Source organism: Lontra canadensis, unplaced genomic scaffold, assembly GCF_010015895.1.
Source record: "Lontra canadensis isolate GAN:19392208 unplaced genomic scaffold, GSC_riverotter_1.0 scaffold11, whole genome shotgun sequence".
Taxonomy (NCBI): Eukaryota; Metazoa; Chordata; class Mammalia; order Carnivora; family Mustelidae; genus Lontra; species Lontra canadensis.
Genome location: NW_022631005.1, coordinates 4,138,943 through 4,165,713, shown reverse-complemented (window position 1 = coordinate 4,165,713; position 26,771 = coordinate 4,138,943). Strand labels below are relative to the sequence as shown.

At 34.5% G+C, this 26,771-nt stretch overlaps 1 protein-coding gene across 2 annotated transcripts in view; it reads left to right on the top strand.

Annotated features, from left to right (window-relative positions):
* The window catches only part of SESTD1 (SEC14 and spectrin domain containing 1), a 94,345-nt gene that overhangs the window by 42,233 nt on the left and 25,341 nt on the right, over positions 1 to 26,771 (top strand). For both annotated transcript variants that reach the window (XM_032856026.1, XM_032856025.1), the window contains 5 exons: positions 2,006 to 2,119; positions 3,729 to 3,826; positions 6,061 to 6,116; positions 8,420 to 8,631; positions 21,602 to 21,724. In XM_032856026.1, the coding sequence (XP_032711917.1) occupies positions 2,006 to 2,119; positions 3,729 to 3,826; positions 6,061 to 6,116; positions 8,420 to 8,631; positions 21,602 to 21,724 (603 nt within the window). The remainder of the gene's footprint in view (positions 1 to 2,005; positions 2,120 to 3,728; positions 3,827 to 6,060; positions 6,117 to 8,419; positions 8,632 to 21,601; positions 21,725 to 26,771) is intronic.

Sequence of the window (26,771 nt, the reverse complement as noted above, 5' to 3'; positions counted from 1 at the left end):
AAAATGTCTTATATTAGTCATTTGCTTTCTTCCTCATCAAATGATCTCAGAATAGCAATACTAAAATTATCAATAATAGTATGATTACTGAAAATGTAAAGAGTCTAGTGATTCACTTTACTTCATTGGTGTAAGTGTTTTGTTTTTTCTTACGTCAGTTTTGTTAAATGATTTTTTATAGGAATTTGTCCATTTCTTCTAAATTTACATAATTATTTATACAAGATTGTTCTGTGTCTGTATTATCTTTTAAACCACAGCTGTCAATGTAGCTGTGTTCTTTTCTTTCTTACTATTATTTATTTATTTATGCTTTCCTTCTTTATTGTCTCAGAAATTTGTCAATTTTATTTTAGTTTTTTTGAGGAACAACTTTGGCTTTATTAATTTTTTTTTTACCTTCTTCCTTCTATTTTGTTTGGAATTATTCTGTTCTTGCACTACTTTCTGATCCCAACTTCATAAGTAGGTCACTTAATTCATTATTCATTATCCCTTCTTTTCTCATATAAACATTTAAGACTTTTGGTTTATACTTAATATATTATTATCACTAGCAGTTTGTTACAAAGTTTAATTATTATGATAGGATCCATTTTTCCTTGATATTTTTTTGAACTTTTAATACCATGTTGTTGGTATCTTACTAAGATGATTTATCTCTCCCCCCTTTAGCCAAAGCAGTTTACAGTTTTGGTAATTTCTCTTCATTTAGTGTTTATATTATAATTTCATATATAGATATATTACAGATGTACCCAGTTTTGCATATTGCATATATTTCTAAATTTTTCTTTTCCTTCTTTCTTTCTCTAGTAGTTTGCCCATAAGTCCTTCTTATGGTGTTTTTGTTGTTGTCTTTTAAAAAATTTTTTTTAAAAATGAGCTTTACTGAGCAGTAATGTTCATGTAGTTATGAGATTTGACCAATACATATAGTTATAAATCCTTCACCACAGTCAAGATACCGAAGAATTCCAACATCCTCCAAAACTTTGCTCATGCCACTTTGTAGGGCTCCCCTTCCACCATTCTCTCTATGGTGCTGTCTTGTCTTTGTTTTCAGAATAGGTGGTTTTTCTGTGATCATGGCTCTCTGAGAAAGTACCACAGAAGTTATAATTTTATTGATTATCTGGCTTTTGTTATTGTTAAGGTGTAAATGGTACTTTTTCCAGCTGAGCACATTAAACACGTTGTTTCACTTGCACATTTTGGGGGTGGGTATTAAAATGTCCATGTATCATTTTGCATTGACACTACCATTTGAATTTCTTTCTCTCACACATTTTCTTTTGTATTCCTGTATATCCTCATTGAAATTTTATTTAGCACACAATGATCTCTTAGGTCATTCTATAATTTGTACTTAAAATATTTTAACATTTTAAAGTTCAGCATTAAAAGATTACGAAGTTAATATGTAAATTTCAAGTTTATGAATTCTCTGAACTTCTCCTTGCTTTTTAGTTCTGATTTTCAAATTAAATATTAATATATATTATCCTGAGTTTTACTTTACTATAACAGGACATGTTTTGTTAATACATAATCAAAAAATGTTATAGAAACTTTAATGTATATAATTTTTTGATTGCCAGATTTATCATTATTTGTGTTTATCATCTTATTGTAATTAGCTAATTTTAAGGCCATATGCAAACTTTTTTGTTGAATACATTATATCAAAGGAACTGATTTTTATTACCAAGAAGTTATTAATATTGATAAAATTTTGAAAATATTTCATCTCAGCTGCATCTCATTTTTTAAAATGTGGTATTATATATGGTTTATAATAACTTATTCTTAGCAGATATCCACAATTTTTGAATTGATTTTAAATGCTTCTACTAATGTATTAAATATTGTATTGATCAAATACATGATAATATCATCATTTTGGAAACAGTATTGTATATTTTAACCTGATTTTACCTCCTTATTGCTTTCATTGCCATTAACACTGGCTTGCTAAATGGTTCTTTTCTTTTTACTTCTATAGGTTATTTTAGTGTCTGCCAATAAATTGACTCGTTACATAGAACCATGCCAGTTAACAGAAGATTTTGGCGGGAGTCTCACCTATGATCACATGGACTGGTTAAATAAGAGACTGGTTGGTATATTATAGTGAGATTGTTATTACATACAAATAGGCATATTTTGGTGACTTTATCATTTTAATTAACTAGCATGTAGATTGTTCTTTGTTATAAAAATAAAATATAGTGCATACCACTTGATAGCATAATGCTTGAAGGCAAATAGTCTACAGTCAGTCTTGTAAGTGCTTGCTTTTGTTGTCATTTGTAGCAGTATTACTATCAAAATTTTGAATATTTTAGTTGAATGACAGTAGCATAATTTCTTTGAGAGGTAATCTAATTGGTGTACCATTTTCAGAGAGGATATTTAAACATCAGTTTGACTGGAAAAGCAGTTTGACAGGTTAAGGTTTTCATTTCTGAAAATGTATCTTTGGCCATACTGAAGTCAACTCCTTTGCTTGCTATGGCATTGTTTAACAAACTACTGGGGACTAAAAGAACAACTTTTAACCAACTCAGTTTAGATTACAGTTATTCTTTGAATGACATGGGAATTGGGGACCCTAACCCTCTCCAGAGTTGAAAATTTGTGTATAAGTTTTGACTTCCCAAAAACATGGTCAAGGGTCAACTGTATAAGCTTAATTTTGTTGGAGAATAATAAACTGGGATATTTCAGAATGGATAACTTGATTTCGATCATATTTGGACAGTTATATCAGACAAATGAGTGTCCCCTTTATTATAAACAGACTTGCCCAAATCCGTTTTTAGAAATATTTTAAGAAACCATGTTAAAGTTATAACTAATTTATTTTTATGCTACATGCTTGCTTATATGTAAAAGTCTTCAGTATATGCAACCAGTATGGATTGGTGATAGGAAAACATAAAGAAAAGTTCTGTATCTGGTATTAGAAGATTAATAGTGGCCCAAAACATGTTCATGTAGTTAAAACTGTTACTAGTGTAGATGTTTCTTCACAAAACAAAGGAATAAAAATAAACTTGTCTGAGGAATAAAAATAATTTCTTTAGGGGTGCCTGGGCAGCTCAGTGGGTTAAAGCCTCTGCTTTCCGCTCAGGTCATGATCCAGGGTTCTGGGATGGAGCCCCACATCAACTCTCTGCTCAGCAGGGAGCCTGCTTCCTCCCCCACCCCCTTCTGCCTGTCTCTCTGCCTACTTGTGATCTCTGTCAAATAAGTAAATAAAATCTTTATAAATATTTCTTTTTTTAATTTTAAAAATTTCTTACATTGAAACTATTCATTGTTCTGGAAGGGTTTTTTTTTTTTTTTTTTTTTTTTTTTTAAGATTTTATTTATTTGACAGACAGAGATCACAAGCAGGCAGAGAGGCAGGTAGAGAGAGAGGGGGGAAGCAGGCTCCCCGCTAAGCAGAAAGCCCCATGCGGGGCTTCATCCCAGGACCCTGGGATCATGACCTGAGCCTAAGGCAGAGGCTTTAATCCACTGAGCCACCCAGGCACCTCTGGAAGGGGGATTTTGTTTTCTCTTTTTTAAGTTGTTGTGCAGTGGTCCTTGAATTGTACTAAGTGACGTCAACAGAGGAAAAGGGAATTCTGCCTGGCTAATTCTATTCATCTTAACTGAAAATCCTTATGTAAATTAACTTTCAAGATTATTCTTAATATGTTAACAAAATCTTATTGTAGGTTTTTGAGAAGTTTACAAAGGAATCTACATCATTACTAGATGAACTTGCTTTGATTAACAATGGAAGTGATAAAGGAAATCAGCAAGAGAAAGAAAGGTAGGTGGCTGGTGTCTTGCAATTATACCTTTGCAAAGCTGTGATTAACCTGAAGAAGAATATCTCTATTAATGCAAGCTAAAAGAGGTAAGGTGTAGCAATTCTCCAGTCAAAATTGACATACAAAAGTTGTATTAAATTTATTTATTCATGAGAATTTGCTTTATATGTAAAATTTCTTGATTTGAATCAGAGTTTCTCTCTAAAGGCTTTTTGATGAATAAAATGTATTTACCTTAAAAATTCATCTGCAAGAACATGTTCTCAAAATGAAACCATTTTCTGAGTTCTACTTTGCTTATAAAGGAAAAGGTTGTGGCTTGAAGTAAATTTATTATAACCTTATTTAAATACCTCTTAAATGCCTACCTTCTAGAACTCCTAGGTCCTTATAAAATATGTGGTATTTATAAGTTCAGTTTGAAGAATTTAGTGTTTTTGACTCTGGATGAAGTAATTGTTCAGCTGTATTATCTAAATATAACTATCTAGATTTATCATTTTAACAGATTTCCATTGAATTTTATAGGCTTAACAATTTTCATTTTTTTGTTGATAAGCCAAATTCCTCTCCCCAGCTTAAAAGCTTTTTAGGAAGCAAATTAATTCTTTCTGGTCTCTCAACAAAGTGGTTACTAGAACAATAATTTTTCATTAGGAAATTGGAAAGGATCAACATTCATCCTTGTCTATGTCTTTTGAATCTGATCTTAAAAATGTAATGAAACCTTGATAATATGAATCTTATTATTCCTTGACTACAAATATAGTCAACATACCAGTTAACTGAGATAATAAGGGAGGTGGGATGTGAGAAGGTCAGAGTTTAACACCCATTCTTGATTAAAACAAAGTGAAAATGTGAAAACAAATGGTTTGAATGGAAATGTAGTTAAAGTCACAGGAAGCATTTAGGAACATTATTGTCCTGTAGATATCATATAAAAGTATAAAATGTAAAATTTTGACATACACATAAATGTGTGTATATAGATAACACATACACTCCATGCTATGGCTTAGGAATTGAAAACATCGCATAAGTTGGTTGACAAAAATTAGCCAAACTTTTTGCTTTCTGAGTAGCCCAGCAGAGTAAGTTTGATGCTTCTTAAAGTCATTTTCCTCAGGAAAGATGTCCTAAGAGGGTCCCTGTAGAAAACAAGTTCATGGTCACAACTTAATGCTGTTTACCGTATTCCCTCTCTGAGAATGACTGTGAACATTTATAGATTACAGGTCCTGAGAAAGCATTGCAGTAAAGAAACCTGTTTCCTGTACTTACATGCCAGTGGGACCCCCTTTTCTCCATCTAATAATATCTTGTTCAGTGTTTTGGGAAACACTTTGGGAAGTGCTAGTTTGCGTGACTACATGAAGTATCAAATAAAATCTTGTATTTCCATTTCCTCCCCAAGGAACTCAAGTGTTGCTACATAGTCTTTTTTAAATCTCGATAATAAAGTACCTCCACTAAATCCCAGATAATATAGTCCCTCCACTTGAAATTTTCATCACCTTTTTAATGTTATTACTCCAGAAACGTCCAGGCTACACAAGAGGCAAGGGCCCAGATTAATTGACAAAAGTGGAAGATTTAAAGTAGGACCTGTCATTTACAGCAGCAAGGTCCTAGGCTTTGATTTTCTGTGTATCCTATATTTCCTTCAACTTCTACTTCCTATATGTGTTTAAGAAAATACAGAGCATGGTCCAATTGCAAATTAAGCACTATTAGTACAGGGAAGAGAGTTCAACCGCTTGGGGGATGCACATGCACATGAATATCAGAGACTCTTTGTAGCTCTCAAAGGTTGCTGTAGATAAGTAAATGCTCAATTGGAAGATGGCTTCATGCATTTTTAATGTTCACATTTCTGGGTTGTTATATAGTTACACATTTCATTTTGGAATAAATATGCATTGGGAAAATACTAAAATGCATTCCTTCGATGTATTTGAAATAATACTATAATGATAATAAACTTTTTTTCAAGTAGTATATTCTATGATTTATCACACAGTTTTTTGTTTTTGTTTTTGGTTTTTTTTGCTACTAGTATTTAATTATCTCTAATTGGTTTCTTAATGCTTAAGAGCATTAGCCTGGAAGAATAGTATACTTCAGATTTCAACACCATATACTTCTGTTTGATATGCATACATAAAGGATTTTCTTTGGTCGTATAGATAAAAATAAAGTTTTTAAAAGTTATTCTTATGGTGTTTGCCAGGTCTGTGGATTTAAACTTTCTTCCATCAGTTGATCCTGAAACAGTTCTTCAGACAGGTAAGATAAAAAATGTGTTTATTGGTGATAGTCAAATCCAATAAACCAATCATATATTGATTGGTTCATGAAATAAACATTGATTAAGCATATATTATGTGACAAAAACTCAAGGGGAATTTAAAAACTGGCCTTTGGTTTAACCTAACAGTGTGTTAATATACCTTACAATATTTTTAGAAAGTATTAATAATGACAAATTGTTAAATTATTTCTCCCTTGAAATATTTGTATTTGTTTCCTTGTCTATGAAATGGAGATAAGTTTCAATTTCATTGGATCGCTATGAGGATTATTGAATACTCCTTGGGTTCTAAGATTGTGTTTTTATATTCCATTCTCCTTAATGACCTCTTTTTTTTTTTAAGATTTTATTTATTTATTTGACAGAGAGAGAGACATCACAAGTAGGCAGAGAGGCAGGCAGAGAGAGAGAGAGGGGGAAGCAGGCTCCCTGGGATCATAACCTGAGCCAAAGGCAGAGGCTTTAACCCACTGAGCCACCCAGGTACCTCCTTAATGACCTCTTGACATAGTATCACTTTCCCTATTTTGTACTTGAGGAAGCTCAAGCTTAGAGATAATGAAAAAACTTGCTCATGATGGAGTAATTATTAAACTCTGTCACCATACTACTAAAAACAGGTACTATTATCATCCCAAGTTTAAGATGGGGAAACTGAGGCCAAAAAAAGCTCAGTAACTTATGCAAGTTACACAACTAGTAATGCTAGAGTTGGGACTTGAACGAAGGCAGTTTGGTTTCAAAGTATGGTCTTTGAAATCATTATACGGTGCTGCTTCTCTGATGGAAATGTTTCTATATGGAAAACATTAAGAGTAATAACAATTGTAAAAGAAAAAAATAAATGGCTTCTGATCTTAATGGCTTTATATGTGTGTGTGTATATGTATATAAAAATGTATGTGAATATATATAGAGACTTTGTTTAAAAGTCTTTAAAACAGTTGTTTTTCTAATTATAACCTGTAATGAAGAGTAAAGAAAGTAAATTGAGTATCTTCATTGTATTGATACCATTGAGGCAAGTGTTTTCAGTATGATACTGATCTTCCTTAGAGAATAAGGAAATAATTGTAATCTATGAATTCCTACATGTTGAGCAGGTACAGTAGACTGTTAATAAAAATATGGCTTGCTTTAGGTTTAAATTTTAATTCCACTGTTATATTTAATGTTTTGAAAGCTACTGAAGCCCTTGAATTAAGAAGCTTTTCAAATTTGTGTTTTGAAATTAGCTTTATATGCCACTAAGATCTTTTTTTAGATGCTTTTGACTCTTAGAGTAGGGATAAAAAGAGAATATACAAATGGAGAGGTTTAGAACAATTTGGGGTATTTTTTAGAAATTGGTAATACCTTCAAATCATGATAAAAATTCTTTTTCTAAGTATTGAAAGCCATTTAAATATAGGACATTTTTCTGAATAAAGATGAAGAGAATTTAAGTATTTGCATTTATTTTTGGTCCTTAAGTAATAATTGGAATAGTGTTAACCTGGAAAAACAGTTTGCGATTTATTCACTTTTAAAATTCTAATTTTGATGTTGGATATTCTGCAATTTTAATTTCTCATGCATGAATGGATTTTTACATGAAATTGATATAATTGGATAACATTGAATGAATTTCTTATACTAGTATAGTCCCTCATGATTCACAGTTAATATGTTGTAGAGATTCCTTAAATAGAAACTATTTAAATTTTATTTTGTACCAGTAATAAATCTTTCTCCCTTTAATCATATATTTATTTGTTACCCTGTCAACTTTTATTTTAGATAGTAGGATTAAAGGTATGGATTGATACTGAAATCCTACAACATATTGCTTAGTATTGATTAGTACTATCAAATAGAACATACTAGTTAGTACCATACTAGACAGAAATCCCAGAATGTAATTGTGCTCTACAGAGGAAGAGGATTGGTTGGCACAGTTTCCTGAATAATGAGTCCACCAATAACAAGAATGTGATGACAGATAGATATAGAAAAAAAAAAAGCCATATATTTACTAAATAGTGTAGCATATATAGTGTATACTTCATGATATATATGATATATAGCACATAAATATACTATGTAGTTATATACTAAAATATGCTATTTCCCATTTCTATATAAATTTAAAAATTGCATTTCAGTAATTATGACCTATTAGTTAGGCAGACATATAGGCAGATAGATTCTAAAAATAAGGGCCTAAAATTGAGGAGATTGAGAAGTAAGAATTGTATTTCTTTAGGATATTAATTATAAGTATCTTTCATTTGTAAAGGGCATGAATTGTTGTCCGAATTACAGCAGCGTCGATTTAATGGCTCAGATGGAGGGGTCTCATGGTCTCCGATGGATGATGAACTGCTGGCCCAGCCACAGGTTATGAAATTATTAGATTCTCTGAGAGAACAATATACTCGATACCAGGAAGTTTGTAGACAACGTAGTAAGCGTACACAGTTAGAGGAGATTCAGCAGAAGGTGATGCAGGTAAGTGTCTGATTTGTGAATATATTTAATTTTTAAAAATCTAAATGTTAAGGTTTTTAAAAAACAATTTCTACTGTGTGACTGATTTTATATTAGGTCTTATTATACTGTGTAGAGAACCTGAATCCTATCAAACAGACTAAAACTATTTTGTGTACATTTTTACAAATAATATTTGCATTAAAACTATATTATTTCTACAGTGATGACATTGAATATTCATTTTACTCTATCATTATAAACTTTAAAAGTAACTGGTTGTTGGAAAATATCACCTATGATCTCTACATTCTTGCAATAAGTAACACTTTATTAATGATGATCAAGTTATCCTTAATTTCTAATGACTTGTTAGTGTTATTTTTTTAATTTAGGCATTATGAAGAGGTTTTCTTTCCTAGCAAAATGATGACATAAAATGTAAGGAATTTTAATAATAGATTTCATTATTTTTTGATGCTGCTAGAAACCTTTAATGTATTTAATACTTAGGAATTTTTATTAGTTTCTTTGAGAGTTGATTTTTATAAAAACAGTAGGTTAAAAATACTGAAACTCAATACTAAGACATTTCTGTTACTTAGACCACATTCTGATTTTCCTCTGTTGAATTAAGAAATAAATGTTAAATGTTTTACCTGAAAAATCCAGCAATGAAATGTAGAAGACATTGTGCTGGGTTTTCTATAGAATATAGAGATAGTTTTGGTTTTTGCTAAAATTAAGCTAAAGGGATAAAATCTTAAGTGTTAAAGCTGAAGACAGAAGTGTTGTGGGCATCTATAAGAGGGACTATTCCCCTGACTGCAGGGGATCTGGGAAGATTTAGCAGAGGAGGTAGTAGTTGAGCTTTTTCTCCAAGAATGTGTAAAGATTTCGCTAGGCATCTCCTTTAAGTTTTAAAGAAGAATTGGCATTATATGCAAGAGAAAGCATAGCATAAATAAACACCAGTGCATGAAATCCCAAGTTCTGTGGAGGAAAAAGCAAGCAGTCAGGCACCGTGGGAAGTTTTTGGCCTTTGAATCATAAAGCATGGTCAGCAAGTATGATTTAAATCCCAGTTCCTCCATGTACTTAATGTGATCATGGTCACATTATTCACCAACTTGTGCCTCAAACTCAGACTTCCTTCTTTTTTAACATCCCTCTCTTCTTTCCCTTCCTTCCTTCTTTCATTAACTGAAACAAGGGTAACAAGACCTCTTTTGAAAGGTTTGTTGAAAGAATCCAGTGCTGGATTAATGGTATCTATTACATTTATTTCCATCGTACGAGGCTCTAGTCTGTAAGTCTGGTCCCATTGTTGGCAAACTTTTCCTATAAAATAGGGCCAAATAGTAAATGTTTATGCTGTGTGGACTGTACAGTTCTTAGAGCTATGGCTGTGAAGCCCTGCTGTTGTAGTGTGTAGACATCATATAAACAAATGTGTTGTCTGTGCTAAAATAACATTTTATTTACAAACATAATGGGTAGTCAGAATTGGCCTGCAGGCAGTAGTTTGCTGACCCCTGACTAGAACATCAGGGTGTTAGAGTAGAAAAGGCTTGAAAGGAAGAAGATGATCATGGAAGATCTTGAATTCCAGGCAAAGAGATTTAATCTTTCTTGTGATAGCCATGTATACACTGAAGATTTCCAAGCATACATTAATTGTAGATAGCTTTTTCTTTGTAATATATTTATAACTTATAGATAGGATTTATAGCTTACAGATAGTATAGATAGTATAGGTAGATAAACTTCAGCCAAGTAGCTTGAGAGTATCTTTGAAAACCATAAATACAGAATAATGTAATGGTGTACAAATCTCTCACATGATCTGGGTCCACCTTTTTCTACTACTTCCAAGTTATTTACTTTCTCAGGAAAGAAATGTAACTTCTCAGTGCCCTAGCTTCCTCCTCAGTAAACTGAGGATGACAGCGACAACAACAGTAATGATACCAACTTAATAGGACTGCTACAAAGATTAAAGAAAATAATATTTATAAAATATTTAGTACTTATCATATAATGAATTTTCTATAAATAATACCTGATATTTGCTCACTCATTCAAAAAATGAATGTCTACAATAGTGTGACTTCATGCTAGGTAGAATATAATGGTGAGTAAGAATAGACTGCATTCCCACTTTTATGGTGCATGATTACATAATTACACAAATAGTTGTAAAATTGTAATTGTGCCAAGTCCCAATAAGGAAAGTGGTGGGAGTAATGGTAAGAAGAAAATATCAGAGATGAATCATTTTTCTGATTTGTAAGACTTGATGGGTGGTCTTGTTGTTCAGTTAGAAAACACTGGACAGGATTTGGGTTTAGGTGTGGGTGAAAAAGGGTATAGAGAATCATAAGTTTGGTTTTAGACATGTTGGTTTTTTATTTTTTTATTTTTTTTAATTTTAAGTAATGAACATACAGTGCCATTTTGGTTTCTGGAGTAGAATTCAGTGATTCATCTCTTACATACAACACCCATTGCTCATTATAATGAGTGCCTGCCTTAATAACCATTACCCGTCTAGTCCATCCCATACCCTACTTCCCTTCATCAACCCTTAGTTTGTTCTCTATGGTTAAGAGTCTCTTATGGCTTGTATCCTTCTCTCCTTTCCCCTCTGCCTTCCAATATGTTCATCTGTTTTGTTTCTTAAATTCCATATATGAGTATTTGTCTTTCTCTGACTTCTTTCACTTAGCACAATACACTCTAGTTCCATCCATGTTGTTGCAAATGGCAAGATTTCATTCTTTTTGATGACTGAATAATACTCCATATATATATATTATGTATATATAATGTATATATATACATAATATATATATATATATATACCACATCTTTTTTTTTTAAGATTTTATTTATTTAAGAGAGAGCAGAGAGAGAGAGAGCATGTGGGAGCATGAGCAGCAGGGGGATGGGGGCAGGGGAAGGCTGGAGGGAGAGGAAGAAGCAGATTCCCTGCTGAGGACCCTGGGATCATGACCTGAGACAAAGACAGACACTTAATTGAACTGAGCCACCCAGACACCCCTATACGATATCTTCTTTATCTATTCATCTGTGGATGGACATTTGGGCTCTCTTCATAGTTGGCTATTGTTGATAATGCTTCTATAAACATTGGTGTGTGTGTACCCCTTCAGATCACTGTATCCTTTGGGTAAATACCTAGTAGGGCAGTTGCTTGCTCATAGGGTAGTTCTATTTTTAACTTTTTGAGGAACCTCCATACTGTTCTTCAGAGTGGCTGTACCAGTTTTCATTCCCACCAACAGTGCAAGAGGGTTCCCCTTTCTCTGCATCGTTGCCAACACCTGTTATTTCTTATATTAATTATAACCATCCTAAGGGGTGGTTATAATTAATATAAGGGGTGTGAGATGGTATCTCATCATGGTTTTGTTTTGTATTTCTAAGGGGTGTGAGATTGTATCTCATCATGGTTTTGTTTTGTATTTCCCTGATGATGAGTGGTGTCGAGCGTCTTTTCATGTGTCTATTACCTTTTTTGGAAAAGTGTCTATTCATGTCTTCTGCCCATTTCTTGATTGGATTATTTGTTCTTTGGGTGTTGAGTTTGCTAAGTTCTTTGTAAATTTTGGATACTAACACTTTATCAGATATGTCATTTGTGAATATCTTCTCCCATTCTGTAGACCACCTTTTAGATTTGTTGTTTCCTTTGCTATAGAAGCCTTTTATCTTGATGAAGTCCCAGTAGTTCATTTTTGCTTTTGTATGCCTTGCCTGTGGTGATAAGTCTGGTAAGAAATTTCTATGTCCAAGGTCAAAGAGGTTTCTGCCTGTGTTCTCTAGGATTTTGATGGTTTCCTGTGTCACATTAAGGTTTTTCATCCATTTTGAATTTATTTTTGTGTATGGTATAAGAAAATGGTCTAGTTTCATTCTTTTGATGTTGCTTAGACTTGTTGAATTTGAGGTGACTTTGAGACACTAAGAGAAAATATGGAAGGGTAGCCCCATAGAGGTCTGGGCTGGTGACTTAGTTGTTTGTCGTGTATGAATGGCAATTAAAAGCATTGATGTGGGTGAGAGTTGATCAAGGAAAGTCCTAAGAGTTTGTGAAAAGAGGGCTTTCTGACTGAGCTTTGAGAAACTCCAGCATTTGATGACAAGATAGAGGAGCATACTTCTGAAAAGAAGGGAAGGATTGGCCAGAGATGGAGGAGAAAAGTGTGAAGAGTTCTGTGTCATGGAAGCCAGGGGAAGCATTTCAGGATGGAATTGGGATCCTTGTAGAATGCTGCTGAAAGATCAAATAAAAGGACAACTTAACATGTCCATTATAATGTATAAGATTGAGGCCACTTGGTGACCCTTGAACATGGAGTAAAGCACACTGGAGTGATTTTGGAATGACAGTGAAGTGTAGTGAGGGAGACACAGAGTATGGGCAACTCATTGAGAATTTGTCTCTGAAGGAAAGATGAGAAATAGTGATGCCTAAAAGCGGTAGAAAAAGGGTGGTATTAGTTACTAAGTCTGCTGTAACCAAGTACCACAACCTGGGTGGCTTAAACAACAGAAACTTATTTCCCCATGGTTCTAAAGGGTAAAAGTCTAAGATCAGGGTGTTGGGAAGGTTGATTCCTTCTAAAGGCATTGAGGAAAGAATCTGTTCCAGACTCTTGGCTTGTTGATGCTCTGTCTTATTTCTGTATCTTTACATTATCTTAACTCTGTACCTTCCTGTGTCCAAATTTCCTCTCCTTTTAAGGACACCAGATTAGGGTCCACTGTAACAACCTCTTTTTTTAAATTAACATATAGTGTATTATTTATTTTAGGGGTACGGTCTTTGCATCATCAGTCTTACGTAATTCACAGCACTCACCATAGCACATACCCTCCCCATTGTCCATCCCTCAGCCACCCCATCCCTTCTTCCCACTTCCCCTCTAAGAATCCTGTTTGTTTCCTGAGATTGACTCTCTTATGGTTTATCTCCTTCCCCGGTCCCATCTTGTTTCATTGCCCGTCCCTCCCCAACCCCTGCCCTGCCCTCGACTAACCCCTGCCCTGCCTCACAAATTCCTCATAGCAGAGAGATCATATGATAATTATCTTTTTCTGATTGACTTATTTTGCTTAGCATAATACCCTCTAGTTCCATCCATGTCATGCAAATGATTAGATTTCCCTTTTTGATGGTTCTATAATATTCCATTATATATATGTATGTGTGTATATATATATACACACATACATATATATATATTACATCTTCTTTATCCATTCATCTGTTGATGGACATCTAGGCTCTTTCCATAGTTTGGCTATTGTGGACATTGCTGCTGTAAGCATTGGGGTGCATGTGCCCCTTTGGATCACTACATGTGGAACCTCTGTACTGTTTTCCAGAGTGGCTGCACCAGCTTAACAACCTCATTTTATGTATGTAAGTAAGTATGTATGTATTTTCAACTTCAATTTAATTGCCTCTTAAAAGACCCTATCTTCAGATAAATAGGGGTACATTCTGGAGTACTGAGGCTTATTAGCATTTTAACATATGGATTTGGGGGAGGACAACAAAACTTAGTCCACAACAGGGGTCAGATATAATTTTGTTCTGTTTTTCTTTTTAAAGTAATATGGAAAACTCTCAAAGCTGTAAAGACCAGTGGGGAGTATCTATGTGGAAAGAGGTGTTGAATATACAGAAGAGAAAAGATATTTAGTACTATCAAGTTCCTTACAAGGTAGAAGTGAATCATTTCCAAAAGACAGTGTTGAAAGGATTAGTGTTCGCATGGAATAGGGAGAACTCCATTGTAACAGGAGGAATGATGGGTAGGATGTATCCAGAGATGTCTCCATGTGTGAGTCAGATGTGAAGATGAAGGGGTTCCAATGCAATGTGTTCTTTTTTTCAATAACATAAGAGAAAAGGTCATCTGCTTAGTGGTACAGATTTGAAGGTGAGGTGGGTGGTGGTGGTTGAAGAGGATGATGTTACAATGAATAAGAGGTTTCAATGTTTTCTCTGTGGGGATTGGACGTGTAAAATACCACAGACATGTAGTTGTATTTTTAGGTAGTATTGATCTTGCATTTATGGTGGAACCTTTCTGGTTTGTTGTGTGACCTTATCAATTCATGGCTGGATGTTGAAGTGCAGGTACAGAGAATGTGGGTGATGGGATTCATTCAGCATTTGTGCCTTGCTAAATGGGATCAGTGGGTATGATTTAGAAAAAAAAAAAAAATTGGCAAAAGAGTTAATATATGGGCAAATGCATTTTTGAAATGATAGACCAGCTCAGTTGAATAAAGAAACTAGAGAAGGGAGGTGATGATGATGATATTTATGATGGTGATGATGGTAACGAGATTATTGTTAAAACAAATAACCTTTATTATAAGGTTATTGTCTGAGTGTTTCACATTAGTTGGTTAGAACATTAATCTGCATCATGTAATGGTTCCTCCTCTCTTTTTCACAGGTCACTTTTTAGGCAAAGATCTCTTTCCCTTGCCAGAATGATTACTTAAACTTCCCTATATAGTAAATGTGTATTGATCATGTCAGCATCCACAGAGCATAAAATGTACTATTTTTCATCTTTCGTCTTACAAATTTGGGGAAAATAAAAAAAATTGTTTATATAAAGATAATCATGAAGTTGATTATCACGACTTATGTTAAATTAGTGAAAACTGAATTTTTCCATATTTCTTCTTTACTGTCTTATCACTGAAAGCATAATGAAAGAAATCAGATGTGTCTGGGTGGCTCATTCACTTAGGCATCACACTCTTGATTTCAGTTCAGGTCATGATCTCAGGGTCCTGGGATAGATCCCCGAGTTGGGCTCCATACTCAGTGGGGAGTCTCCTTGAGGATTCTCTCTCTCCATCTGCTCCTGCTCTCTGCTTCCATTTTCTCTCTCTTTGTCTTAAAGAAATAAATGTTAGGAAAAAAAAAAAAAAAGAAATCAATAGCTCTAATAGATAAGCTATATGATAAGTAATAACCGTTAAAATTATCATTTATTTCCCACAGTTTAAATCAGTGGTATTAGAGTTTATGTGGTATGCAGAGGTTCTCCATGCTGCTGCTGCTATATTTAAAAAAAATTAGATTTTCATCAACTTTTAAGTGGGAGACGATGCTACTTCAATGAAATATGCCGTTGTTATTCTCATTATTTACTGAGGCAGTAATTATAGCCAGCATTACAAATGTTATTTCTAGAGTCACCCATGTGCTTTTCTTCCTTTGTAGAAAGGAATCATAGATGCAAAATAGGATACACTAATAGCTGCATAAGAATACAGCTGGAGGCTATGCTTCTAGTTCCCCCAATTCTTTCTTCAGCTCAGATGCTTGACATTGCTTAACATGCCCTTCTGCCTTGTTTGACCCAACATTCTTCCAGATATTCTCTCATGAAGTCTTTAGAAATTAGCCTGGCTAGGAAAGAATGTTGTATAGTCACATGCATTTTTGGCCTCTGCAAATATTTGTCATGGTAGATTTTAATAGCACATCTCCAAGGTTATACTTTGCATATAAATGTAGGCATTTGAGGGGTCACATTGATATGGATTGGGCATGAAACTGCTCTTGCTGTAAGTTAATATTCAGATTGACTGAGCAAGATGTCCTGATTAAAATTAAGTTTTATAGCCGAGTTTGGCAAACTACCATCATTAATGCATTTAAATAGACTTGTTTACTGGGGCGTCAACCTCAATTTGCATCATTTTTGTTAGAAATAGTCATACATTTACTGTATCTACATTACTGATGTTGCACACTAAGGAAAAATTACTTTCAGCATACATTAAAACTATATGTGTACTTGACTATGAGAGTGGTTTTTTGCACCAAGAGTATGCCTTTGCTTTATTGAAAGTTTATTTTTAAATTTATGGCTCTTTGAAAGTTCCATGCTAATGAGTTGTTTTTCCTCAGGTATCATGATTTATATTAGCCTGCTTCTTTTGCTTGTAGAATATTCTGAAGTCAAAGCTTAAATGTTTAAATAGCATTTTAGGTTTTAAAAAATAACATATAACACATTATTAATTAATTAAAAAACTTTTGAGATGCTCTTATTCATCCTTAGTTTTAGAATTTAGATATTTCTAGTGAAATAATTATATTATTTAAAATACTTACAAGCCAGCACTCCTTGGTGGCGCAGTCTGTTAAGTTTCTGACTCTTGCTTTCAGCTCAGGTCCTGATCTTCGGTTTGTGAGATGTCAGGCACCATGCTGAGCCAGTGTCTGCTTAAGACTTTCTCTACCTTGTCCCCCGCCCCTCCCCACAAACGGTCATGCTCTCTCTCTCAAATATGTAAATCAGTAAATCTTTAAAAGAAATAGAACTCTTGAAAGCCATTGTATATTTGTCTTTATATCTGTAGTCATAATAAATAGCAATAGATGAGGCTTGAGTTGCATAAAGGAAATGGAAAATGGTTTCAAAATGTTTACATAAGCTTCCTTAAAACTTACACTTTTTATTTCCATTTTTCCCCTTAAAGATCTTATTTATTTGAGAGACAGAGAAAGAGAGAGAGCATAAGCCAGAGTGGGCAGGGGCAGAGGGAGAGGGAGAAGCACATTCCCCAGTGAGCTTGACAAGGGGCTCAATTCCAGGACCCCAAGATCACAACCTGAGCAGGGATCCCAACCTGAGCCACATGGGAGCCCCCACTTTCTATTTCCATTTGAAAAAATGTTGAATAAAACAGTCCAGGGACTTCCTTAAGAAGCTCAGGATCTTACTGTAAAATGCAGGTGTGAGACAAACTTTATAAAGAATGAATGGACACACATCAGTAAGAAAAAGAATAAAAACCAAATGGTCATTTAAGTAGATGCAGAAAAAGCATTTGACAAAGTACAGTATCCATTCATGATAAAAATCCTCAACAAAGTAGGTCTAGAGGAAACATACCTCAACATAATAAAGGCTGCATATCAAAAACTCAACAGTAAACATCATAGTTAAGTATGAGTGCTTTTCCCCTAAGATCAGAAACCCCAATGGTCCAACAATCAGACTATTGGGTATTTATCCAAAGAATATGAAAATGCTAATTCAGAGCGATACATACATCCCTATGTTTATTGCAGCTTTATTTACAATAGCCAAATTATGGAAAGAACCCAATGTACATCAACTGATGAATGTATAAAGAAGGTGTGGGGTGTATATATATATATACAATAGACTATTAGTCATCCATCAAAAAAATGAACTCTTGACATTTGCAACAACATGGATAGAGCTAGAGAGTGTAATGCTAAGTGCAATAAGTCAGAGAAAGACAAATATGATATGATTTCACTTATATGTGAAATTTAAGAAATAAAACAAATGAACATAGGAGAAAAAAGACAAGTCAAGAAACAGACTCTTAACTATAAAGAACAAACCGATGGTTACCAGAAGGGAGAAGGGAGGTGGGTGGGTAAAATAGTTGATGGGAATTAAGTGGCATACTTATCATGATGAGCAGTGAGTAATGTATAGAAGTGTTTAATCACTAGATTGTTCACTTGTAACTAATATGACACTGCATGTTAACTATACTGGAATTAAAATAAAAAGCTTAATACTGAGTGAATAGATAGAAGGAGCTATGATTTTCTCTTCAAGAAAGTGGGAAAAGCAAAGAGACTAACAAATACTAGTATTTATCTACTGTGCTAAGTGTCTTACATATAATGACTGGTATAATCCTCCCAGCACCTTTGTGTGGTAGGTAGCGTTAATACCATTTTAAAGATGGACAGACCAGTCTTTCAACTGGTAGGAGCAGAACCAGAATTTAGAATTGGGACTCATGCCCAGTGCTTTCTCATGACTGTGAAAGAGTGATCCTTTCCACGGGCTAACAGAAACAGAATCCTAGCACTCTGCCCCTCCAAAGATAGCTAATACAAAGTTTAAAGGGGAAGACTAGAGATGTTGAGGAGCCAACCTTTGTATTTCAAAGAACACTTGACAACAAGGGGTTGCAGATTAATTTAGGACTGTGAAAACAGCCAAGAAAATTAAAGCACTTAAGTCTATTCCAGTGAATCCAAAATAATACTTAAAAACTTTTTGTTTTTAAGTTTTTGCACTGTATTATTAAAACCTTGTAAAGAGAAAGTGGAAGCTGAGAATATATTAATAGTTAAGAACGTAGAAGATAAGTGGGGAACTAACTTGAAGGGATAATTTACGAAAGATCTTATACTTTCAGTAACTAAACATTTGCAATGCATTCGGTATACTAATATTGAAAACCACCTGCAGAGGTTTCTGTTTTTCAATTTGGCAGAAGGTGGTTTTTTATTTTTTTAAACAGTCTTTATACTTTATTCAGACTTCCTTAGTTTTTACTTAATGCTATTTTTCTTTTCATGATTCCAAACAAAATATCATATTACATTCCATATTAGCTTTATTTATCTTACTCCATCCCTTTGGCAGAAGTTTTTTAAAAGCAGTAGGCAGTTTGTATACTTTGCAGAGGTTTCTCAGTTAAAACTTTCATTGCTTGGATGTTCATATAGAAAAAGGTGTTTTTTTTTTTTAATCTTTTTTTTTTTAAAGATTTTATTTATTTATTTGACAGAGATCACAAGTAGGCAGAGAGGCGGGCGGCGGGGGTGGGGGGAAAGCAGGCTCCCTGCTGAGCAGAGAGCCTGATGTGGGGCTCGATCCCAGGACCCTGGGATCATGGCCTGAGCTGAAGGCAGAGGCTTTAACCCACTGAGCCACCCAGGCGTCCCGAAAAAGGTGTTTTAGAGAGCAATTTTTTTATATATACTAACATTATATTGTCATTGAATTCAAGATCTCTATTGAAAATCTTTCCTAGGGAAACAATACAGAATTAGAGAAAAAAAAAAAACTACATATGAACTTCTCTGTCTCTCTGTATATCCTAAGTTTATATTTAGGGTGTGTGTGGTTGTATTTGTATATATGTATATATATTGTATATATAAAGTAGCTGCTGTAGATATACAAATATATATGTACATATATGAATATATATGTATATAGGTTGGTTGATTAGTTGGTTAGACAGATGAGAGGGAGAGAAGAAGGCAGCCAAGTTCTGCCTTCTTAAAAAAGAGGTTTGTAACTATTATAAATTATAACTGTAGCCACATAGAAAATCATTATAGTTTTATAGTGTAATGTTAAGTGAAAAACACAGGATAGAAATAACTGTACTCTAAGAATTGGCTGTAGTGCTTAAATCTGGAGTAATGTGAAAATGCAACGCATGTGAAAAAATAATGGAAAGAAATAGACATGATTTTTCCCTATGATGTGGTACTTTTATATAACTACTAAAAATTCCATAACTATTAGATTTTTAAAGGAATATATTTTAACCTGATAATAATAAAAAATGCAGCATGGGTCTGTTATAAAGTTCTGAGGTAAGCCTGTGTATCCACTGGGTTATAACATTATGCTATGGACACACCCTCATTCGCTTCTTACCAGCTATCCTAAGTTTACATTTTAGGGCATAACCATACATCTGTTGTTGAATTCCTTATTTTTATTCAGTAACAAGTAAAATTTGATAATATTTTTTTCTGTTAAAATTACTTCACTGTGTCCATGTAGTTTTGTAGTGTGTGTGTGTGTATGTGTGTGTGTGTGTGTAAAGAGTTAGAAAAACTCTTTCTGCATGAGACTTTGATCTTTGCTTAGATGTCTAGCTCTGTTTCCTTGAAAACCTATAAAACTTGGAATGTCAACTACTGCTTTTACAGTAAAAATTATTCTGGGTCTGGACTGGGAGAACTGTTAGTACTTGATGGAAGGCATAATTTTGAGCATCCTTGAATTCAGAACTTCTGTAGCATGCATGAGCACTGTGGGCTCTGGAGTTTTGATACCAGAGTCTTCCCCAAATTTCTCCCATATGGATCTCATCAACTCATGCCTAAACTGACTTGGCAGAAGAAGAATGCCTCATGCTGCTTTCGCAAACTGTAGCTCCTTACCTCACATCCTGCTGAGTGGTGCCAGTGGGACCTCAGACGGTATGTGGGTCTGCAGGTTTTAGTTCATCCTAAGACCCCTAGAGGGTATTGCTGTAGTGTAATTCTACAGTTAGTTTGTAATTTTCAAAGTGACAAAAGTAGCATTTTAACTTCATATTAGTTAATTACTTAGTTCATTTAGTTTTATCAGTACTTTGAGAAGAACATTTGACTACGAGTCTGGAGACAGGGATTTTAGTCCTAGGTTTTTAATAATGGATTATATTACCTTGGGCAGGTCAGTTAATCTCTGAAATTAAATTTTCTTAAGTGTTAGGTAAGAAATTTGACCAATGTCCTTTCTGGTGTCTCTTCCAATGCAAAATCCTATAGTTCTTTTACTTTCTTTCATTGTAAGTTAATTTTTAATCTTCTTTTATGGAGAGCATTCCAGATTTCTTTTAGCCTGGCAGATGATCAGAGAGCTGAAAGCCTAAGGTGCCTCAATGTGCATTCTTTCAAATTTTGCTTTTGGAAAAGTTGTCAGATTATAGCCACGTAATTAGAAAAGAAACATTTACTGCCTTTACAGTAGAATTTAAAGAATTTAAAAATACTTGAGGAACGGGGGTGCCTGGATGGCTCAGTCGGTTAAGCATCTGCCTTTGACTCAAGTAGGCAGAGATGCAGGCGGGGAGAGAGAGAGGGAAGCAGACTCCCTCGGCTTAAAAAAATTGATCAGAGAGCCTGATGTGGGACTCGATCCCAGAACCCTGAGATCATGACCTGAGTCAAAGGCAGCAGGCCTGCTTCTCTTTCTCCTTCTGCCTGCTGCTCCCCTACTTGTGCTTTCTTTCTTTCAAATAAATAAACATAAAAATTAAAAAAAATATTTGAGGAGCTTTGGGAGGAGAAAACATTGAATGTTTGAAAAGCTTTTGATTATTTTAAGATTTTGGTCTCAACTTTCATTTATAGGTTGTGAACTGGCTTGAAGGTCCTGGATCAGAACAGCTACGAGCCCAGTGGGGGATTGGAGACTCCATCCGAGCCTCCCAGGCCCTACAGCAGAAGCATGAAGAGATTGAGAGCCAGCACAGTGTGAGTCCCTCTCCTCTGCAGGTTATAGGCTGTTGTTACTGGGCATAATTAGGAGCCTGTGTGGTGCTAAGGGATAAGGTGCTATAAACTTTGGAATAGGACATAAAGTATAGTATGTTTAATATTTAGAGACCATAAAGAACATTTTGACCATTTAGTATGTATTTATTGGAAGTTTGGTTTTGCTTTGCCTCCAGTATAGTTTATAAATTCTATAGAAACAAATCCATATGAAATTTTTAAAAATTACCATGACAGAATAAAGAGTGATAGTGCAAAAATAGAACCTTCGTCTGCAGTCCAGAGACAGAAATTATAATCCTTAAATCCTCAGAGGGAGGCCTGGGATGTCCCTGCTTTATTAGGGAGAGTACATACAGTTAATGCCTGAGAATAATTGCAGAACTGGTGCATTAATCACAACTAATGGAGAGTGAGTGCAGAGGGTGCAGGATATCTTTCCATTCTTTGTGCATTTAGGGGCTCCCACTTGTAATTCTGAAGGAGATGATCAAACAAATCAGTTATGAAATTAGAAAATGATCTATAGGCAGATTATAGATAATCATTCAGGAGGGCTTAAAATTTAACAACTTGTGTATGGAGGAAGTTGATATAGATTAAGCTCTTGCTCTGTTAAAGTTAACTCTTCATTATTGAGAAAGTGATCATCTGCTTTGTGGATCAATTAGTTCATCCTTTTTCTCCCCCCAGTCATATTATTTCTGATAGCAATTTAAATAAGTTGACTAGAAAAGTAGAAAAATAAACAGATTCATTAATTTCTATCTCCTTAGATTATCTGGCTTAAAAAAATTGATCAGTTTACACACACACACACACACACACACACACACACACACACACACCATTCAACCTTGCATTTAATATGAAGAATAAAACATCTTTCCCATAAATAGGTAATAAAAGAAGTTAGCCTTCCCCTCCAAAACAAAAGCAAAAACAAATCCAAATGCTCAGAAGACACTCTGATTGGATTTATGTGTTAATTGGGAAAAAAAGTCATGTGTTCAGGGATGAATATAACATGCATCCCGATCACTAGGCTCTAAATGCACAATAATAGAGAACTAAAAAAAATTGTTCAATAACAATTTTAAGTTCTGGGCCCAGATGAAATTTATGGATTATGTGAACATCTAAGTTTTTCTTTTCCCTTTAACTTCCCCAATTGAAGTGGTAGTTAAAAGTTGAGTAGTATTAATAAATGTATATTTTAACTAAATGAGATTAAAGAAGAAATGTTGAACCTCTGTTTCTCAGGAATAAATTTGAATTGTTGACCATGTGTCTTGTACTGTTTACTAAAGATGTATTTTAACAATATTTGACATTATTTTCCTCTTTAATATATACAGTTCTGTTTAGTTCTTTATATTGTTTTCTTTGTAATATTCCCCAAATCAGCTTTAATAATCTATTGTATTGGCAGATAAAATATGTACTGTACTCTGTAGGATTTGTAATCTAGCTGAGAGAATAATATGGAAAAGATATCACAAGATTTGGATTTGGAATCCTCTAAAGATTGTATATTGTCTGCAGTTTTCCTAATTAGTATTCTTAAGAGATTGATTAATGGATAGAGAGGGAAGGGGAAGGGGGAAGGGAAAAGGGAAAGGGAGAGAGAATCTTAAGCAGGCTCCATGCCGACTGCAGAGCCCTATGCCGTTCTTGATTTCACAACCCTAACCCGAGCCAAAAATTAAGAGTCAGGTGTTTAACTGACTGAGCCACCCGCTCACCCCAGTACTTATAAAAGATTGAAATGAAATCTTATCCTATAATTGAAAAAAATCCTTATATTTTATTCACTTCACAGGGTCCAACATAATGCTTTTTCCTTTTATGCTAATAAAATATACTGAGTAGTTTGTATTTAACTTATAACTCCTGTTCCTGAGGTTATAATCTTTTAATGTTCTTGGTACTTTTTTAATTATTTTTTAAAATTTTATTTATTTTTAAGATTTTATTTAAGTGATGCCTGGGTGGCTCATTCGGTTAAACGTCTGCCGTGAGCTCAGGTCATGGGATTGAGCCCCATGTCAGGCTCTCTGCTGAGTGGGGAGCCTGCTTCTTCTTCTGCTTGCCCCTCTCTCTCTGTCTCTCTCTCTGTGTCAAATAAATTTTAAAAAAATCTTTAAAGATTGTACTTATTTGAGAGAGAGTGCACACACATGCTCACAAGGTGAGTAGAGAGGAGCAGAGGGAAAGGATCTTAAGCGGACCCCACACTCAGCCTGCCACAGGGCCGGATTTCACAATCCTGAGATCATAACCTGACCCCAAACTGAGAGCTGGAGCTTAACCCAGGCGCCTCTCTTGGTACTTTCTAAATAATGTAATTCTTTTGATATTTTTGATACTGACCGTGACTTATTTGAACCCTGTGGATTGTTCTGGAGCATGTTACTATAGGGTAACTATATCCTATAGTTTGTACCCCTCCCTTTCTTAAAAGATTGTATGTATTTAATTATTTATCAGAGAGAGAGAGCATGAGCATGTGTGCACAAGAATGGGAGTGGCAGGCAGAGGGAGAAGCAGGCTCCATGCTGAGCAAGGACACTGATGCAGAACTCGATTCCAGGACCCTGGGATCATGACCTGAGCTGAAGGCCCACACTTAACCGACTGAGGATACCCAGGCATCCCACCATTTTTGGTTCTTGAAAACAGTATTTGCTGTAAAACATTGTAGACTTCATCTAGAGGATTTGGTTATGAAAGTATCCCCAGAGTCCTTTATGTAAAGATACGTGACACTTGAGGGCCCTAAAGACAGGATTTATCTATATTTTATTATTTTTTTAAAGATGCAAGAGGAATAATTATACTTTGAAGTTAGATTATGTACCTATTATAAAGAAGTTCACAAAAGGAATTGAAAAACACATTTTATGTTGCATACAGTATGGATGAAATTATAAATAGTATACATAGAGATTCTTATGTTTAGATTTTTATTTTTGTATTTTTATTTATAAAGTTTAAAAATCAATTTATTTTACTTATTTTTTTAAAAGATTTTATTTATTTGAGAGAGATCTCTGTAAGAGAGAAATACAGCATGAGCTGGGGATGGGACAGAGGGAGAGGGAGAAGTAGACTCCCTGCTCGATGTGGAGCTCCATCCCCGTACCCCAAAATCATGCCTGCAGCCAAAGGCTGACACTTAACCAACTGGGCCACCCAGGTGCCCCTAAAAATTAATTTAAATGAAAAAATTGCTTATGGATAGCTCTGTGTGTTCAGGTTTACTTATAATGTGAATAAAATTTCAGAACTTTTGAATTGGAGAGGATCTTACAGATTCTTCTAATGTCATCACCTTATTTTTATATGGATAAACTGGGAGAGAACATTTTTTAATCACTGGGTAGCTAGACTCGGTTGAAACACCAGTCTCTTCATACTCATGAAGTTCTTTTTCCTCTCTCTGTTTCTCTGTATTTCTCTCTCTCTTTCTCCCTTTCTATATTTTTCTGTCTCTGTCGGTCTCTCTCACTTGCTTACTGGCTAGCTCGCAATGAAAGCTACTCATGGACGTGCTTAAGATAATAGCATTTTTTTTTTCATTCCTATACTCTTAGTATTTGAGGACATATGCACATATATTGTTGTTTGCATTCATGGACCTGATGCTCAGAGAAAAGAAACACTGATGGTTTATGGATTTCATTTCTTTAAATGATGTATGTCAGTTTCAAAACTGGGAGATGGGGACAAATTGACTGGGAGTGTAAAAGAAACAGAATTGGTCAGGAGTTGATAGTTATTGAAGATGGATGGCACATGGGGTTCATTATACTGTTCTTTCCACTTTTGAATAGTTTGAAATTTTTCATTCTCCAAGGTTTACAAATGAGAACTGCACTGTTTTAACCAATAGGTGGCACTACATTATCACCTTAAGAATAGGTTGATTCAGGATGAGTACATTAGCTTATGATGTTCCAGTATTTTTATTAAAAGCTTTTCTCTTTGTAATAAGAGGAACACTTTAGAGCATATGTTGGAGTTGTTCAGGTCTTAATGAAATTATGACAAATTTCTGGTATATTGATTGGTTAATAGGGATAGAAATTACATACCATTTTGTGTTAAATCACTCTGTTGAGTATTAAATTTTAGATTCTTATAAAAGCGTAATCTTAAAGCTAAAAATAAACCCAAATTTATTAGAATATTTAGTTTTAATATACAGAAAATGAAAATATTACAAATATGTAGTTCTTTGTCAAGGAGTGTCAAAAGGAAGTTTGCTTTTTTAATATGAAGTAGGTAAGCACAACAAAATATAACAAGATATAAGAAAAATGATAATAGTAACTTAAAATACATTTTAACATGTTTTAGTTCAGTAATCAGATTTTATCTTTTGGGCTAAGGTAGGTGGTTGTTAGGGAAAGCACATCTCTGAAGCTTTAGGATTCCGTTCGTATCTCCCATCTCACAATGCTGACTTTTGGTCTTCAAAGAGAACATTGTTGTGTCATGCCTAATAGGAAGCAGCAAAACAGATGTGCATGAAGGGTCAACACCCATCTCTCATGAACATACTGACCTTAATCAAGTGAGCTGGCAGTGTTTCTTCTAGATTAGAATTCCTGTGTCTTGGTTTAAGCATAAATACCCATTATTTCAGCAGCTGTGCATCATCACCAGTTCCTGCACAATTCTAGTGTCAATCCTGATGACTACCTCTGTCCTACTATGTGAGCATTCAAGCTCATTTCTTACCTACCGTCTAAATACAAACTGCATGTCTTGGAATTGATTTTTTTCCTGCGCAGTTAAATGTTCATAAAAGGTAGGCCAGAGGATGGCCAAAGCTGAACTGAATGCAGCCTGTTCAGCTAAGGTTCTATACATTTTATATTCTCCTATTTCCTAGGAAAAAACATTTTGATTAATTTGAAGAGAGAGAGTGTGTGTGTGCCTGTGCATTCTAGATTTTATTCCCTTACATCCCAGAGAGACTGATTATTTCTTTAGGGAAACCTCAGTTCCTAATGTGAGT